The sequence below is a fragment of the Globicephala melas genome, chromosome 11, assembly GCF_963455315.2.
Source record: "Globicephala melas chromosome 11, mGloMel1.2, whole genome shotgun sequence".
Lineage (NCBI taxonomy): Eukaryota > Metazoa > Chordata > Mammalia > Artiodactyla > Delphinidae > Globicephala > Globicephala melas.
Genome location: NC_083324.2, coordinates 71,168,124 through 71,182,013, shown reverse-complemented (window position 1 = coordinate 71,182,013; position 13,890 = coordinate 71,168,124). Strand labels below are relative to the sequence as shown.

The 13,890-nt window shown below is 54.0% G+C and overlaps 1 protein-coding gene across 2 annotated transcripts; it reads left to right on the top strand.

Annotated features, from left to right (window-relative positions):
- Window positions 1-2,077: 2,077 nt before the first annotated feature.
- PEX6 (peroxisomal biogenesis factor 6) lies at window positions 2,078-13,768 on the top strand. 2 transcript variants are annotated; one of them, XM_030870698.2, is made up of 18 exons: window positions 2,078-3,047; window positions 4,577-4,740; window positions 5,215-5,298; window positions 8,358-8,460; window positions 8,829-8,962; window positions 9,603-9,714; window positions 10,080-10,288; window positions 10,663-10,858; window positions 11,056-11,132; window positions 11,282-11,414; window positions 11,496-11,701; window positions 11,820-11,881; window positions 12,105-12,213; window positions 12,514-12,630; window positions 12,754-12,831; window positions 12,984-13,123; window positions 13,318-13,495; window positions 13,659-13,752. In XM_030870698.2, exons 1-17 carry the CDS (start codon window positions 2,166-2,168, stop codon window positions 13,452-13,454), a joined length of 2,943 nt encoding a protein of 980 aa, XP_030726558.1. In that variant the 5' UTR covers window positions 2,078-2,165; the 3' UTR covers window positions 13,455-13,495; window positions 13,659-13,752. The 2 variants fall into 2 exon arrangements, with proteins under 2 accessions (XP_030726558.1, XP_030726561.1); XM_030870701.2 differs by having other exon boundaries at window positions 13,318-13,768.
- Window positions 13,769-13,890: the final 122 nt, after the last annotated feature.

Below are 13,890 nucleotides of genomic sequence, written 5' to 3'. Positions count from 1 at the left end.
TTTATTTATTTGGCTGTGCCAGGTCTTAGCTGCGGCACACGGGATCTTCATTGCTGTGTGCAGGATCTCTAGTTGTGGCATGCGAACTAGCATGTGAACTCTTAGTTGCAGCATGTGGGATATATTTCCCCAGCCAGGGATCGAACCTGGGCCCCCTGCATTGGCAGCGTGGAGTCTTAGCCACTGGACCACCAGGGAAGTTCCCCTAGTACACTCTTGCAAGCTGTTTTAAAGATGTAGAACTGGGCAATTTCAGGTTTAGGACTAGGAAATATAATCAAACATTTAAAAAATATTTTCTTGTCTCTCTAGGGAATAGAAATACCTTATAGGGACTTCCTTGGCGGTCCAGTGGTTAAGACTTCACTTTCCAGTGCAGGGGTGTGGGTTCGATCCCTGATCGGGGAGCTAGGATCCCACATGCCTCACGGCCAAAAAACCGAAGCATAAAACAGGAGCAATATTGTAACAAATTCAATAAAGACTTTAAAAATGGTCCACATCAGACTTCCCTAGTGGCTCACTGGTTAAGAATGCGCCTGCCAATGCAGGGGACATGGGTTCGAGCCCTGGTCCAGGAAGATCCCACATGCCGCGGAGCAACTAAGCCCGTGCACCACAACTACTGAGCCCGCGCTCTAGAGCCTGTGAGCCACAACAAGTGAGCCCACGTGCCACAACTACTGAAGCCCGCATGCCTAGAGCCCGTTCTCTGAAACAAGAGAAGCCACCACAATGAGAAGCCCGCACACCGCAATGAGAGTAGCCTCTGCTCGCCACAGCTAAAGAAAGCCTGTGCACAGCAACGAAGACCCAACGCAGCCAAACATAAATAAATTAATTAATTAATTTAAAAACAATGGTCCACATCAAAAAAATACCTTATAACATGTAAATCTAATATTCACCTCTCAGATTTTCAGGAAAGTAGAATGTACAAAGTAGAAGACTGCCTCAAGATGAAGGAAAGGAGAAAGTTAGGCAGGGAATGCAAGGAAGAGAATGCAAGGTCCGGAAAGAGGAGATTGCCACCAACCAATTCACTGATTCTTTTCTTTTTTCTTTTTTTCTTTTTGGCCACACCACACGGCATGTGGGATCTTAGTTCCCCAACCAGGGATCAAACCTGTGCCCCCTCCAGTGGAAGCACGGAGTCCTAACCACTGGACCACCAGCGAATTCCCCAATCCATTGATTCTAAATGCAAGAATATTGTTAATAACTGAAAGTGCGGCAAGCCAGTGTCCGAGTGTTTTATACAGGGCAGTGGAGGTGGAGACAAGGATGAACTCTAAGTAACAGCACAGATGGGAAGCAAGCAAGCTGTTGGTTTGGTACTCGTGACTGAAACCTTGAACCTCTCTCTTCTGTCTGCTCTGCTGCCCACTCCTCTGTAGGGTGAAAGTTAGGAATGGATCTCCAGTCTTCAAGAATTGGTGGGGGGAGAGCATCTGGTTTTGGAGAGATGAAAAAGTGAGGCTACTTTGTCGTTGCTTCAAGCTTGGTGGGAGTAGAACAAACAGGACAAAAAACACTGGAACGTGGGTTTTGTGTAGGATGTGTTGGAACAGGTGTGGCAGCACCAAACACTCCAGGGCTACATGAATCACATGTAGTAATTCAGCCAGCAGCCACTACATATCCCCATAAGCCCGTCTGAGCCAGTTTTATAATCCTATCACTCCCTCCTGCAACCTTCCCCACAACCCTCAAACCTCAGTGCCTACAGTTCCACAGAGTGGACTCCTTCCTAAACACTCCACCCACAGCTCCCAGCAGTGGGCCTAGTTTAGTGCAGAACATAATGACCGTTCATTGATCATTCAGTAAACTGTTAAGTACATGTTATGGGGAGGGTAGTTGACAGGACGTTACTCCCCAAGCAGGCGCGGAAGGTAAATCCCTGTAAACACTTCTCAAAGGGTGCTTGCGTAGACTACCCGACCACAGTGACTGCGTTACTGCCGCCATGGCACCACCCGGATCGATCCAAAGCTCAGCTCACCTTCCTGGAGCAACCTCTTGCACCCGACGCCCCGCCCACTTCCCTCGCACCTCCCCTGACGGAAGCGGAAGCGGCGTGTGAGCCGCTTGGACGTCTGGCTCCCCGGCTGCCGAAGGCGCCTTCCTTCGCTGTGCTCTGTGCTTGTTGGTTTCCTGTCACCATGGCGCTGGCAGTCTTGCGGGTCCTGGAGCCCTTCCCGACGGAGACACCCCCGTTGGCGGTGCTGCTGCCACCTGGGGGCCCGTGGCCTGCGGCGGGGCTGGGCCTGGTGCTGGCGCTGCGGCCTGCCGGGGAGAGCCCGGCAGGGCCGGCGCTGCTAGTGGCCGCCCTGGAGGGACCGGGCGCGGGCACCGAAGAGCAGGGGCCGGGGCCTCCGCAGCTGCTGGTGAGCCGCGCGCTGTTGCGGCTCCTGGCCCTGGGCTCCGGGGCATGGGTGCGGGCGCGGCCGGTGCGGCGGCCCCCGGCGCTGGGCTGGGCGCTGCTCGGCACCTCGTCTGGGCCCGGGCTCGGACCGAGAGTCGGGCCGTTGCTGGTGAGGCGCGGAGAGACCCTGCCAGTACCCGGACCGCGGGTGCTGGAGACGCGGCCGGCGTTACAAGGGCTACTGGGCCCAGGGACGCGACTAGCTGTGACTGAGCTCCGTGGGCGGGCCAAACTGGGTCCGGAGACTGAGGACAGCAGCCGGCCCCCACCCCCGCCGGTGGTGTCCTCCTTCGCGGCCTCTGGCACAGTCCGGCGACTCCGGGGAGTTCTGGGAGGGACTGGAGATGCATTGGGGGTGAGCCGGAGCTGTCTCCGTAGCCTCAGCCTCTTCCAGGGCGAATGGGTGTGGGTGACCCGGGCTGGAGAGTCATCGAACACTTCCCAGCCACACTTGGCCACGGTGCAGGTCCTAGAGCCTCGCTGGGACCTCTGTGAAAGGCTGGGACCCGGCTCTGGGCAGCTGGGAGAGCCCCTCGCTGACGGACTGGCCCTCGTGCCTGCTACTCTGGCTTTTAATCTCGGCTGTGATCCCCTGGAGGTGGGAGAGCTTAAAATTCAGGTAGGATACCAGACTGAGGTCAGGAATGCTTCCTCGTCTTTATCCCCTCTTCTTTGTCTTAACCGAATTAGAAGATCAGAGCTGTAGAATTTAGGTCCCTTACTCCTTTAGATCTTGGACTTTTCACTTAATGCCTCTTAGCCTTGTTTACCCATTCTCTACAATTAAAAACATGTTGGTGGTGCATGGGAAGGGCTTTCACGATTTGGGTGAAAGGTGAAAATTACGGTCAAATTACCACTTGTATATATTAATCTACTAAATCTAATCAGTTGTTTGCTGAATTGCTGCAGTGTATCCAGTATTGTACTGGGTAGTATGGAGGATGATACGTCCAGCTTTTGCTCATGCTATCCTTGACTTCAAGTTCCTTCCTATTCTTTTAGCCTCCTCGGTTAAAATCCTACCATGCTTTCCTTGAAGGCCCATCTAAAGGTGGCACTGTCTTCTCAAAGCCTTATATAGTCTCACCACCACAAATTTAACATTACTTCTTCTTACTGTAGCATTTTGTATTGTACCTTTCAGAGAGCATTTATTTTATTGTGTTGTTATGCTCATGTCATCTGTCTAATGCTCAACTGTACATTTTAAATTCCTTGAAGGGAAGGGCTCTTGATGATCTTTAGTGCTTGGTGTTTAAGTTTAATATTTTATTAACTATATCCAGGAGGAGTTTTTGGTTTCTGCCTTTAAGAAGCTTACTTCAAGAAGGTAATTATTTTGGGGGTACAAATATAGTCTACTGTTTAATTAAGCACCTGGATGTGTGGTTTAGGCCTGCGCTGTCCAGTGTGGAAGCCACTAGCCCCTTGGTGGCGCTTTAAATCAACTGAAAGTAATGCAGTAAAAAATTCAGTTCGTTAATTGCTTTAGGCATATGTTGAGTGTTCAACATCCGCATGTTAATATAGCACATTTCTATCACTGTAGAAAGTTATATTAGGTAATGCTGGCATAGCCAGTTAGTGCTATGGGTTGTCAAAAAGAGATATAAGATACGCACGAATGGGAGTTAGGTGTGGATTTCCTTCTGAATGGAGGGAAAATACTGGATTACTCAGACTGGAGCTCATTCAGCTAACGCAGCCCTTTCAGCTTCATTGTGATCATATCCTTTAACTACAGCCTGAATTCAGAGTGTCCCCACTAATGTCCAATTAATATTCCCAGTGGCTGCCTGGTGTCACTCAAATGACTTGTGGGCATTAAATGTCTTTACTGTTTCACTGGCTCTGGGCCAGTATAAAGGTATTACGGAATGGTTATCTTTCCTGGTGAACTTTTTGGAGGGAGAGTCAGAAAAGTCAGAGTCAGAAATCTCTTGCTGGTGCCCATTAGAAGGAGAGGTTTCTGTTTTCTCAGGAAGATATAGGTATTCAGCTCTGCTACCTTAGGTCTCTTCTCCCACAAGCCTTATGGTTATGGAAAGGATAAAGGATGGAAGCAGAAATATTGATTGCTAAGGGATTGGGTAGAGCCTGACTCCTTGGGAGAAGGTTATAAGGTGGTGGTTATTTCTCTAATAGAGATACTTGGAGGGCTCCAGCACCCCTGAAGACAAAGGAAGCTGCTCAGTGCTGCCTGGGCCTCCGTTTGCCAAAGAGTTACACATCGAAATTGTGTCCTCTCCTCACTACAGCACTAATGGAACTTATGACCATGTTCTTTACCGGCACTTTCAGACACCCAGGTTAGCTGCGTCCCCCTTTCAGGAGGATAGCATCTTACCCTCATTGCTCTCCTCCCATCCAATGCCTTAGATTCAGGTACCACAGAGCATCTGATTTTAAAAAGCCACAGTTTAAGGCAATATTGTGGCTAGAAGCCTCTTGCTGTGTCAGGTGGACAATAGAAGAGTAATCTGGACCAGGAGGTGAATCCAGCCATCCTAAACTGAGAAACCACTTTGATTTGGGAAGACCCCAAAGCAGCCGGGATCCTGCTTTGCCTCCCTCTGGTCTCTGATCCCCTCTCTAGCCTCTCTGCCATTTCCTGCAGCTCTTTCTAGGTCAGACTTGTTCTCTGTACAACTGCTTGGGATCTCTGGGTGGGCAGGAGGCCCCTAAGAAATAGTCTGCATGTTGGGGTTGGCTGTGCGGGCACGTGTCAGGCCCATGCTCTTGACTCCCATCGTGAGCTGACCAGGGCCACTGCTGTGTTACAGGGCAGTCCAGGAAGGGGATGTTCTGTGTGTGCCAACAGTCGGACAAGTAGAGATCCTGGAAGGAAGCCCAGAGAAACTGCCCAGGTACGCAGCTGCCTCCTTTCCCACAGCTGGGATTCTTAACCTGGGTGCAGGAGTCCTCAAGTTGAATGGAATAATTTTGTGCATAAGAACATTTTGTTGTTGTCACACATATTTCTGGACAGAAGGCACATACCTTCTTCAGGTTCTCAAATAGGCGTGTGACTGAAAAAAGAATTAAGAACCACAGCCTGCTAGCTTTTGGGGGTGTTTATCCTCAAATCGATTGGTGGTCCCAGACAAAGTAAAGCATTTAGAACAGTTTAATGGCCTAGACCAAGGTGAGATTCCTTGCTTTCCATTCTTAACCAGTGTTGTTTAGGCCACACCTCCCATACACTCAGCAGGAGGAGACCCAGGCCCTGATTTCTACCCTAATGGATGGAATGTGCACATGCTGCTTTCAATCCTGTCTCCCAAGGCAGGGGAGGGAGGGATTTCTGCTGTCCTTGGGATGCCTCCCCTCTTTCCTTATCCTCAAAAGAATGAGAAATAGAGCATAACTGAGCTAGGGACCCAAAACAAGGAGTCCAACCTTTCTCCTCCTCCTGTTGACTCTGACTACAGAAGTTGCATGTAAAATGGTGAGGCGAAGAATTCAGAGACCACTTGGCCTTATGTGAAGGGGGAAGAATGTGTAGCTCCACACCTCAGGACTGATTTCCTGTAGGGATTTACTAGAAGGAGAGGACAGCTGGTAGGTACACTAACCCAACCTTCCAGGAAATCTCATTGAGGTGGTGGGACCCGCCTGCAGGAACTTGGGCATAAGAGCCATAGTGCCCAAGGTTCCGGGCCGAGCCAGCCTGGGCCCTCTGCCAAGAGAGGGACGCCTTGTCTGGAGCGCCTGATTCGTCCTTGGTCGGTATTCAGAGCTGGGTTCTGGCCAGCACTCTGTCTCCCCAGTCTCAGGGCTATGGTACCCAGAGGAAGGGGCTGGTAGTGCCCCATGTAATCCCATTTGGCGCTGCAGGTTCAAATCTACAACTGGGGATTTGAGCTTTCCCAGTTCAAATCTACAACTGGGGCCTGGTGGAGAATGCCAGGCTGCTATCCGTCACTTCCTACTCTGTATCCCATCTTAAATATAGCAAATGTCTATGAGCTAGCTTTCTGTAGGAAAACTGCAGAATGCCCACCCTTTGTACTTTGAAAGGAAAACAGGCACTAGGCCCTCCTGAGGCAGACTGGGAAGCCCATCCTTTTCCTGGACCTCTGCCATTCCAGCCCCCTGGAGACCTGTCTCCCTCCTCTGGGTGCTGAGCACATGGTTCTTCCCCCCTGAGCAGGTCCTGGAAAGCAGGGTTGGGGTGGACAGGTGGGTCCAAGGACAGAGATGAGTGCTTTAGCCCCACTTCTTGGACTTGGTAAGGGAAGCCCTGCAGGGAGGCTTCTGTGATCCCTGGCAAGGAAGTCCACTAAAGCCCCTTCAGACTCCCCAGAGTTCCGCTTTCCCACGCCAGGCCTATGGGTTCCAGCTCCACTGTTTCCCGTCTGGCTCTCGGGAACGCAACCCGGTGTTCCTCAGCAGTGTCCAGATATGTTCCAGAGGTCTGGCCCGTGTGCTCACTGAGGTGGTCCCTCCACTCTCCGTGGAAGGGGGTGGGCATGTCTCCCTCCCCCTCCCCGCCCCAGTGCTGTTCCTCCTTGGATTCCACTGCTTGCCATATGCACTCTGACTCAGGATGTTCAGCCTGACTGACTATCTAGGTTATGGACCCACCCATCATTTATTTATTTATTTATTTCCATCATTTATTTATAATGAATAACAGTAGGACAGTTTTCCTTATGTTCTAGTTTTTACCACAATCACTGCCTATGGTTACGTGAGTTTCATAATACTAACCTGGTGTGCTTCCCCCTCCACCTGAAAGCATTCCCACCCCCACCCTCCTGTGCTGCCAGAGGGAGCAGTTCTGTGACTGTGAGACACTGAGCAAAGGAATTTGCACCCTGATTGGACCTTAAAGAGGCCCAGGTTCTGTCATTGCTGTTCTGCCTGAGGATTAAAGATGGGAGTAGTTCATTTCTTTATCTGGAAAATTGGACTAGCGACTGCTATCTGCTACCCACCCCCTTAGCAGGCTGAGTAACCCTAACTCACTCTGACACTAGCCAGTGACTGCACAGCCCTGGTTACGGCCGGGAGCTTTCGAAAAATACAAATGTGTGAGTCCCACCCCAGACCTATTAGAGCAGCAGGGTGAGGCTGGGACCTGTGCAGTCTTTATTTTTTTTCCAAAGGAAGGAAAATGTTAATTTTTAAATTGAGATATAATTCACATACCATAAAATTCATGCTTTTAAAGTGTACACTTCGGTGGCTTTTAGTATATTCTCAAGGTTGTGCCATCAACGTCACTAATTCCAGAACATGTTCATCACCCCAGAAGGAGACCCCTCCCCGTTAGCAGTCACTCCCTGTTCCCTCCTCCCCTCAGCTCCTGGCAGCCACTAATCTACTGCATGGAATCATACAGTATTTGAGAGATGTTGATTTTTTTTTTTAAGTTTCACAGATAATTCTAATGTGCAGCCAAAATAGAGAATCATTAATCATTAAATGTCATTATGAAGGAATCTGCCTGCAATTAGATTTTGTGGATGCTTGAATAAGAGCCAAGGGACTCTTTCCTCTGAGGTTTTGGGTGGCCTTGGTGGGTACGTATTTGAGGGAGAGACTGTTCTGAAGCCAGTGAAAACAGTCAGATGGTCACTGCTTGGTGCAGGGGTGGCTTCTCCCATTGGAGTGGGTGGGCAGGCCATTTACCTGAAGAAACACACCCTCAGGTGATGTTGTCATGAGGGATGCGGAGGACAGGCACAGTTCCTGCGTTCAAAATGCATGTGATCCAGTCAGGGAGATAAGAAAGACCATCTGCTTTCCTTTTCCTCCACGTCCCCCACTTCCTCCCCACCTCCGCCATGTCTAGGGACATGTATTTATGCTGCTCTTGAGTTTGTCCCTGCAGTGGACCTCTGACTGAGACAGCCACCTTGCCCTTGGGGAGGGGTGTGTGTGCTCTGGATCTGGGGTTCATTGGGCCTCTTTCCTGCAGGTGGCGGGAGATGTTTTTTAAAGTGAAGAAAACAGTTGGGGAAGCTCCGGATGGGCCAACCAGGGCCTACGTAGCTGACACCACCCACACCTCCTTGTACTTGGTGAGGCCCTAGCGGTGGGGGTAGACTTGGGGAAAGGAGCAGAAAGAACTTCTAGAGAACAGACTTGTGGTTGCCAAGGGGGAAGGAGGGTGGGGGAGGGATGGACTGGGAGTTTGGGATTAGCAGATGCAAACTATTATATATAGAATGAATAAACAACAAAGTTCTACTGTATAGCATAGGGAACTATATTCAGTGTCCTGGGATAAACCATAATGGAAAAGAATATGAAAAATAATGTGTATGTTTATATAACTGAATCACTTTGCTGTACAGTAGAAATTAACACAACATTGTAAATTAACCATAAAATAAATTAAAAAAAAAAAAAACTTCTAGAAACTAAAGCTTCCTCCCACCTTTCACAGGTGGGTTCTACCCTGAGCCTTGTCCCAAGGCTCCCTTCAGGTGAATCCACTCCCTGGAGCAGCTTGTCTCCTCCAGGCCTGGAGGGCTTGGTGACTGAGCTCTGTGCTGCCCTGAAGCCTCGCCTCCAGCCAGGGTGAGTGAGGCCCCTGTGTGAGAAAAACCTGCTGAGAACGTCCCTGGAGGAGCGGCAGGCCAGACAAGTAGTTCCTAATGCCCTGTTCAGAGTGGAAGAATTAGGTGGACCTCCCTCCAACTGTTAGGCCTACGCCACTAGCCCGTGTCCTTTCTGTAAGCAAATTCCCAGGCTCCTTTCCGGGGATAACCACAGTCCTCCAGGGTCAGCTATGGAGGAAGAATCTCCACTGGGGACAACTGTCTCTGAGACTGCCATTCCCCTTGGGGAGCCCACTAGCCATCCTGACCTTCACCATCCTGTACCTGAAAGACACAGGTCCTCATACCTCTGGCCTAAGTGTAGCCACACACGCCTCCCTAATTCCGCCCAGTACAATCCAAACCAGACAGAATAGCCAAGACTTTCTTGATGACAAAAGAGAATTAGTCTCAGCTGCTGGATATGCTCCATGCCCCTGCCAGAGTACCAAGGTGGTGTGGGAAATATGGCCTCACCGTGTGGCGACAGCCCCGAGGGTTGGGGAGGGGGTTTGCTTCAAGGATGGTGTCTGCTTTCTGGATCCAAGGGGCCCTGTGTCACTGGGGACTCTCACATTTGGGCAGAATGGAGGAAAGAAACGTCTCTTCTCTGGTTGCAGGGGTGCCCTGTTGACAGGAACAGGCAGTGTCCTTCTACGGGGCCCCCCGGGCAGTGGGAAGACCACTGCAGTCGCTGCCGCCTGCAGCTGCCTCGGGCTCCACTTACTGAAGGTGAGGGTCCCTGGAGAGTAGATCCCAACCATGTCTCCTCCCCAGCCCAGATTCTCCCTCTCCCCCTGGCTACAAGCCTGACCCTGCCACCTCAGCCTAGTGGGCAGTGGGTCAGGCATAGTCCCATGATGCTGAGCTACTGAGAGATGCTTTCAAGAGGGAGGATGCTCCAAGGTTTTGGTGGACAGTCCAGGAAGTGAGGTTAGGGTAAAGAAGAGTTAGGGCTCGGCCAGTGTTACCTTCCTCCCCCATCCCTGCCCTCCAAAAAGAGATGGCCTGTACCTTCTAGTGACTCCTCCCTCCATTCTCCTGCCCCAGTCACCCCTGCCTCCTTGCTCACAGGCCCATCGGGACCCCCTCCCCAGGTGCCCTGCTCCAGCCTCTGTGCAGACAGTAGCGGGGCTGTGGAGACAAAACTGCAGGCCACTTTCTCCCGGGCTGGGCGCTGCCGGCCTGTGGTTCTGTTGCTGACAGCTGTGGACCTGCTGGGCCGGGACCGTGATGGGCTAGGCGAGGATGCCCGTGTGGTGGCCACACTGCGTCGCCTCCTCCTGGATGAAGACCCCCTCACCAGGTATCATCCAGCGCTGGGTCTGGAAGGGGGTAGGGTCCAGCCCTCTCTTCACCACCCCCTCAGTGGCTTCTTAGACGTCTGCTGCCCATCTGGCTGCTCTCCAGGCAGCCCTGAGCTGAGGGGCATGGGGGTACCCAGAGGGAGGAGGACGCAGTCCCTGGTATTTCTTGGGGGACACTAAAGCACAGCCTCTGCCCTCACTGAGCGCCCTGTGTAGGGGGGATGCACCATCCAGGAAGCTTTGGGGCGCCCATCTCCCTGTCCCATCCCAGCCCTACCCTCCTCCCTGCCCTCCACCAGCCTCAGGACGAGGCAGTGCTCAGGGGCTGCCGGCCACCTTCTTGCCCTGAGTGCTGCCCACTCCCTGTCTGCAGCTGCCCTCCCCTGATGGTCGTGGCCACCACAAGCCGGGCCCAGGACCTGCCTGTGGATGTGCAGACAGCGTTTCCTCACGAGCTGGAGGTGCCTGTGCTGTCAGAGGGCCAGCGGCTCAGCATCCTGCGGGCCCTCACTGCCCACCTCCCACTGGGCCAAGAGGTGAACCTGGCGCAGCTGGCACGGCGGTGTGCAGTGAGTACCCAGGCAGGATACGGGCCGCCCTGCACTCTTTGCCGGGGGTACTCAGTCCTGCTGCCATGCAAGTGTACAAGTGAGGGTAGAAAACCCGAGGCATCAGTGATGGGCCTCTGCTGCAGCCAGGGGTCCAGCCCCGCATGGGTTCCTGCCTACTGTGACCTGCTCACGTGTCCTCTCCTGTGGTTCCCCAGGGCTTTGTGGTAGGGGATCTCTATGCCCTTTTGACCCACAGCAGCCGGGCAGCCTGCACCAGGATCAAGAACTCGGGGTAAAGAAATTGGGCACAGGAGGGACAAGGCGGCAAGAGGCGGTATGGGTGGGTAGGGGCTGGTGAGGAAGGGAGGAGGGTGAGGGCCCTTATGGGGAGGAGACCTCAGGTTAGGTCTTCCAGAGGCCTCCCTGGATTTTCCTTTGCAGCTGGGCAGGTGGCTTGAGTGCGGAGGATGAGGGGGAGCTGTGTGCTGCTGGCTTTCCTCTCCTGGCTGAGGACTTTGGGCAGGCGCTGGAGCAGCTGCAGTCAGCTCACTCCCAGGCCGTCGGAGCCCCCAAGGTAGACACTCCAGGTCCTTGGAGGTGGGACCGGAGCTCCCTCCACCAGCAGGTGTCCAACTGTGCCCTCTCCATCTCCTAGATCCCCCTGGTGTCCTGGCACGATGTGGGTGGGCTGCAGGAGGTGAAGAAGGAGATTCTGGAGACTATTCAGCTCCCTCTAGAGCACCCTGAGCTGCTGAGCCTGGGCCTGAGGCGCTCCGGCCTTCTGCTCCACGGGCCCCCTGGCACGGGCAAGACCCTCCTGGCCAAGGCAGTAGCCACTGAGTGCAGCCTTACCTTCCTCAGGTGGCGAGGGGGCCTGGCAGGGAGGGTGGGTGGATTGGGGGCAGTGGCAGGGGGCAGGAGGTGTGTTGTGTGTTTTCTGTGTCTGAGGAGTCTCACCCTCTCCCATCCCCTCCCTCAGCGTGAAGGGGCCCGAGCTGATCAACATGTACGTGGGCCAAAGCGAGGAGAATGTACGGCATGGTGAGTGGGGGGTGGGGGCAGGGCTTCTGGCCCCCGAGCCGCCCCTACCCTCAGGCTGCTCTCGGTCACTGCTAGTCTTCCTCTCCCCAGGTCAGGTTCCTGCTGGGTGGGGCCTCTTACCTGAAGTGCTAGTGCTGAGTTGTCAACATGGGTTTCCCTCCCCATCTCCTGACTTCAAACCCCCCTGGGCTTCCCTGTCCTGTGGGCCCTTCTCTCTCCTAAGTGTTTGCCAGGGCCAGGGCCGCAGCTCCATGCATCATCTTCTTTGATGAACTGGACTCCTTGGCCCCAAGCCGGGGGCGAAGTGGAGACTCTGGAGGTGTGATGGACAGGTGGGGGTCTGAGCCAGAATGGAATCTGGGGTCCAGGACAGAGGGATGTGAGACAGGTTGTACTAGTCTTTGGAGCCCAAAGAGTTCCTGCCCTACTGGTTCTGCGATAGTATAACAGAAGCTAAAAGGGGCCATGGAATTGGGTGTGGGGCATTGAGGAGATGGGGGCCTGTGTGGAGGGGTACACAGGGCACAACCAGGCAGGGGGCCCTGTGGAGACAGCCTGCAAGGCACACCGCAAGCAGGGCAGAGGCTGGGGATGCACCAGGCACTCTCTCACCTTCACTTCCTCCCTCACAGGGTGGTGTCTCAGCTCCTGGCCGAGCTGGACGGGCTTCACAGCACTCAGGATGTGTTTGTGATTGGAGCCACCAACAGACCAGACCTCCTGGACCCTGCCCTTCTGAGGCCCGGCAGGTGTGCACCCCGTACCTTTCACCTCCGCCAGGCCCATTTGGGCCTGTCCCTTGACCCCCATCCGGTGCCTCTCCACCCTCATGCCAGGCACCCTGGCACTCACGCCCAGCTGTCTCCCTAAAGGTTTGACAAGTTGGTGTTTGTGGGAGTGAGCGAGGACCGCGCCTCCCAGCTGCGTGTTCTGAGCGCCATCACGCGCAAGTATGCCCTGTTAGAGGGAGACCCCCACAGGGCTTGGGCCTTGGGATGGTTAGGGGATAAGTGCAGAGTGCACAGTAAGCTGGTCAGGGATGCCTTCTGACAGAGTAGGGGGTGCCAGGTAAGTCTCTTTGTTTCCTGTATCCCCCCAACAGATTCAGGCTCGAGCCCTCTGTGAGCCTGGTAGACGTGCTGGACCACTGCCCACCCCAGCTGACGGGCGCAGACCTCTACTCCCTGTGCTCCGATGCCATGACAACTGCCCTCAAACGCAGGGTTCGGGACCTGGAGGAAGGTGAGCCACTCACCAGCCCCAGAGGTCAGCCAAGGACCTAATGGGCACCAGGCCTGGTTCTGGATTTCAGAGGAGGGACTGTTGACCCCTGGGGGACTGTGGGCAAGAAGGTGCCTACCAGGGTGCTCTCCTGCTTGGGCAGAGACCACAGCCTCCGTGCCCCAGCTGGCCTCACCTCCCCTTGTCACCCCCAGGCCTGGAGCCCGGGAGCTCGGCACTGCTGCTCACCATGGAGGACCTGCTGCAGGCTGCAGCCCGGCTACAGCCCTCGGTCAGCGAGCACGAGCTGCTCCGGTACAAGAGCATCCAGCGCAAGTTTGCTGCCTGCTAGGAGCCTCCTGCAGCCCGGGACCTTGCCCGCAGGGGCTAAAGGTATCTCCACAGAGACCTGAGAGAGCAAAGGCTCTTTCTCAGGCCAGTGCCACCGGCCCACCCGAACGCTGCCTACCTCCAGGCACTCCCTTGAGTGCCGAGTGGCATCAGGAGCCCCGAGAGAGCTCAGGAGGCATCCTCTTCCCACCTGTCCGCCCTCCAGGCCAGCTCCAAGACTAAGGCCCCTCTGCTCAGGAGGAAGGATCAGGTCCTGAGGGAGCCCCATCTGTGGCTGAAAATAAAGCATATGCCGCCCCCTGCTGGTGTCGTGGTCTAAAAGGTTGGCGTGGAGAAGCCGGTGGCGGAGTAAACTCAGGGGAGGGCAGGGTGGGCACCGCAGGAGCCTGATCCTTCTGATACAAACACAAGGTATACAGGACCTGAAAAAGGCATAA

Excerpts from the sequence above, each read along its gene's own strand:
- PEX6 (XM_030870701.2), top strand. The coding sequence starts at position 2,166 with ATGGCGCTGGCAGTCTTGCGGGTCCTGGAGCCCTTCCCGACGGAGACA. Across the intron at positions 8,461-8,828 it reads CCCACACCTCCTTGTACTTG|GTGGGTTCTACCCTGAGCCT; the intron begins GTGAGGCCCTAG and ends CACCTTTCACAG. Across the intron at positions 12,214-12,513 it reads TCTGGAGGTGTGATGGACAG|GGTGGTGTCTCAGCTCCTGG; the intron begins GTGGGGGTCTGA and ends CCTCCCTCACAG.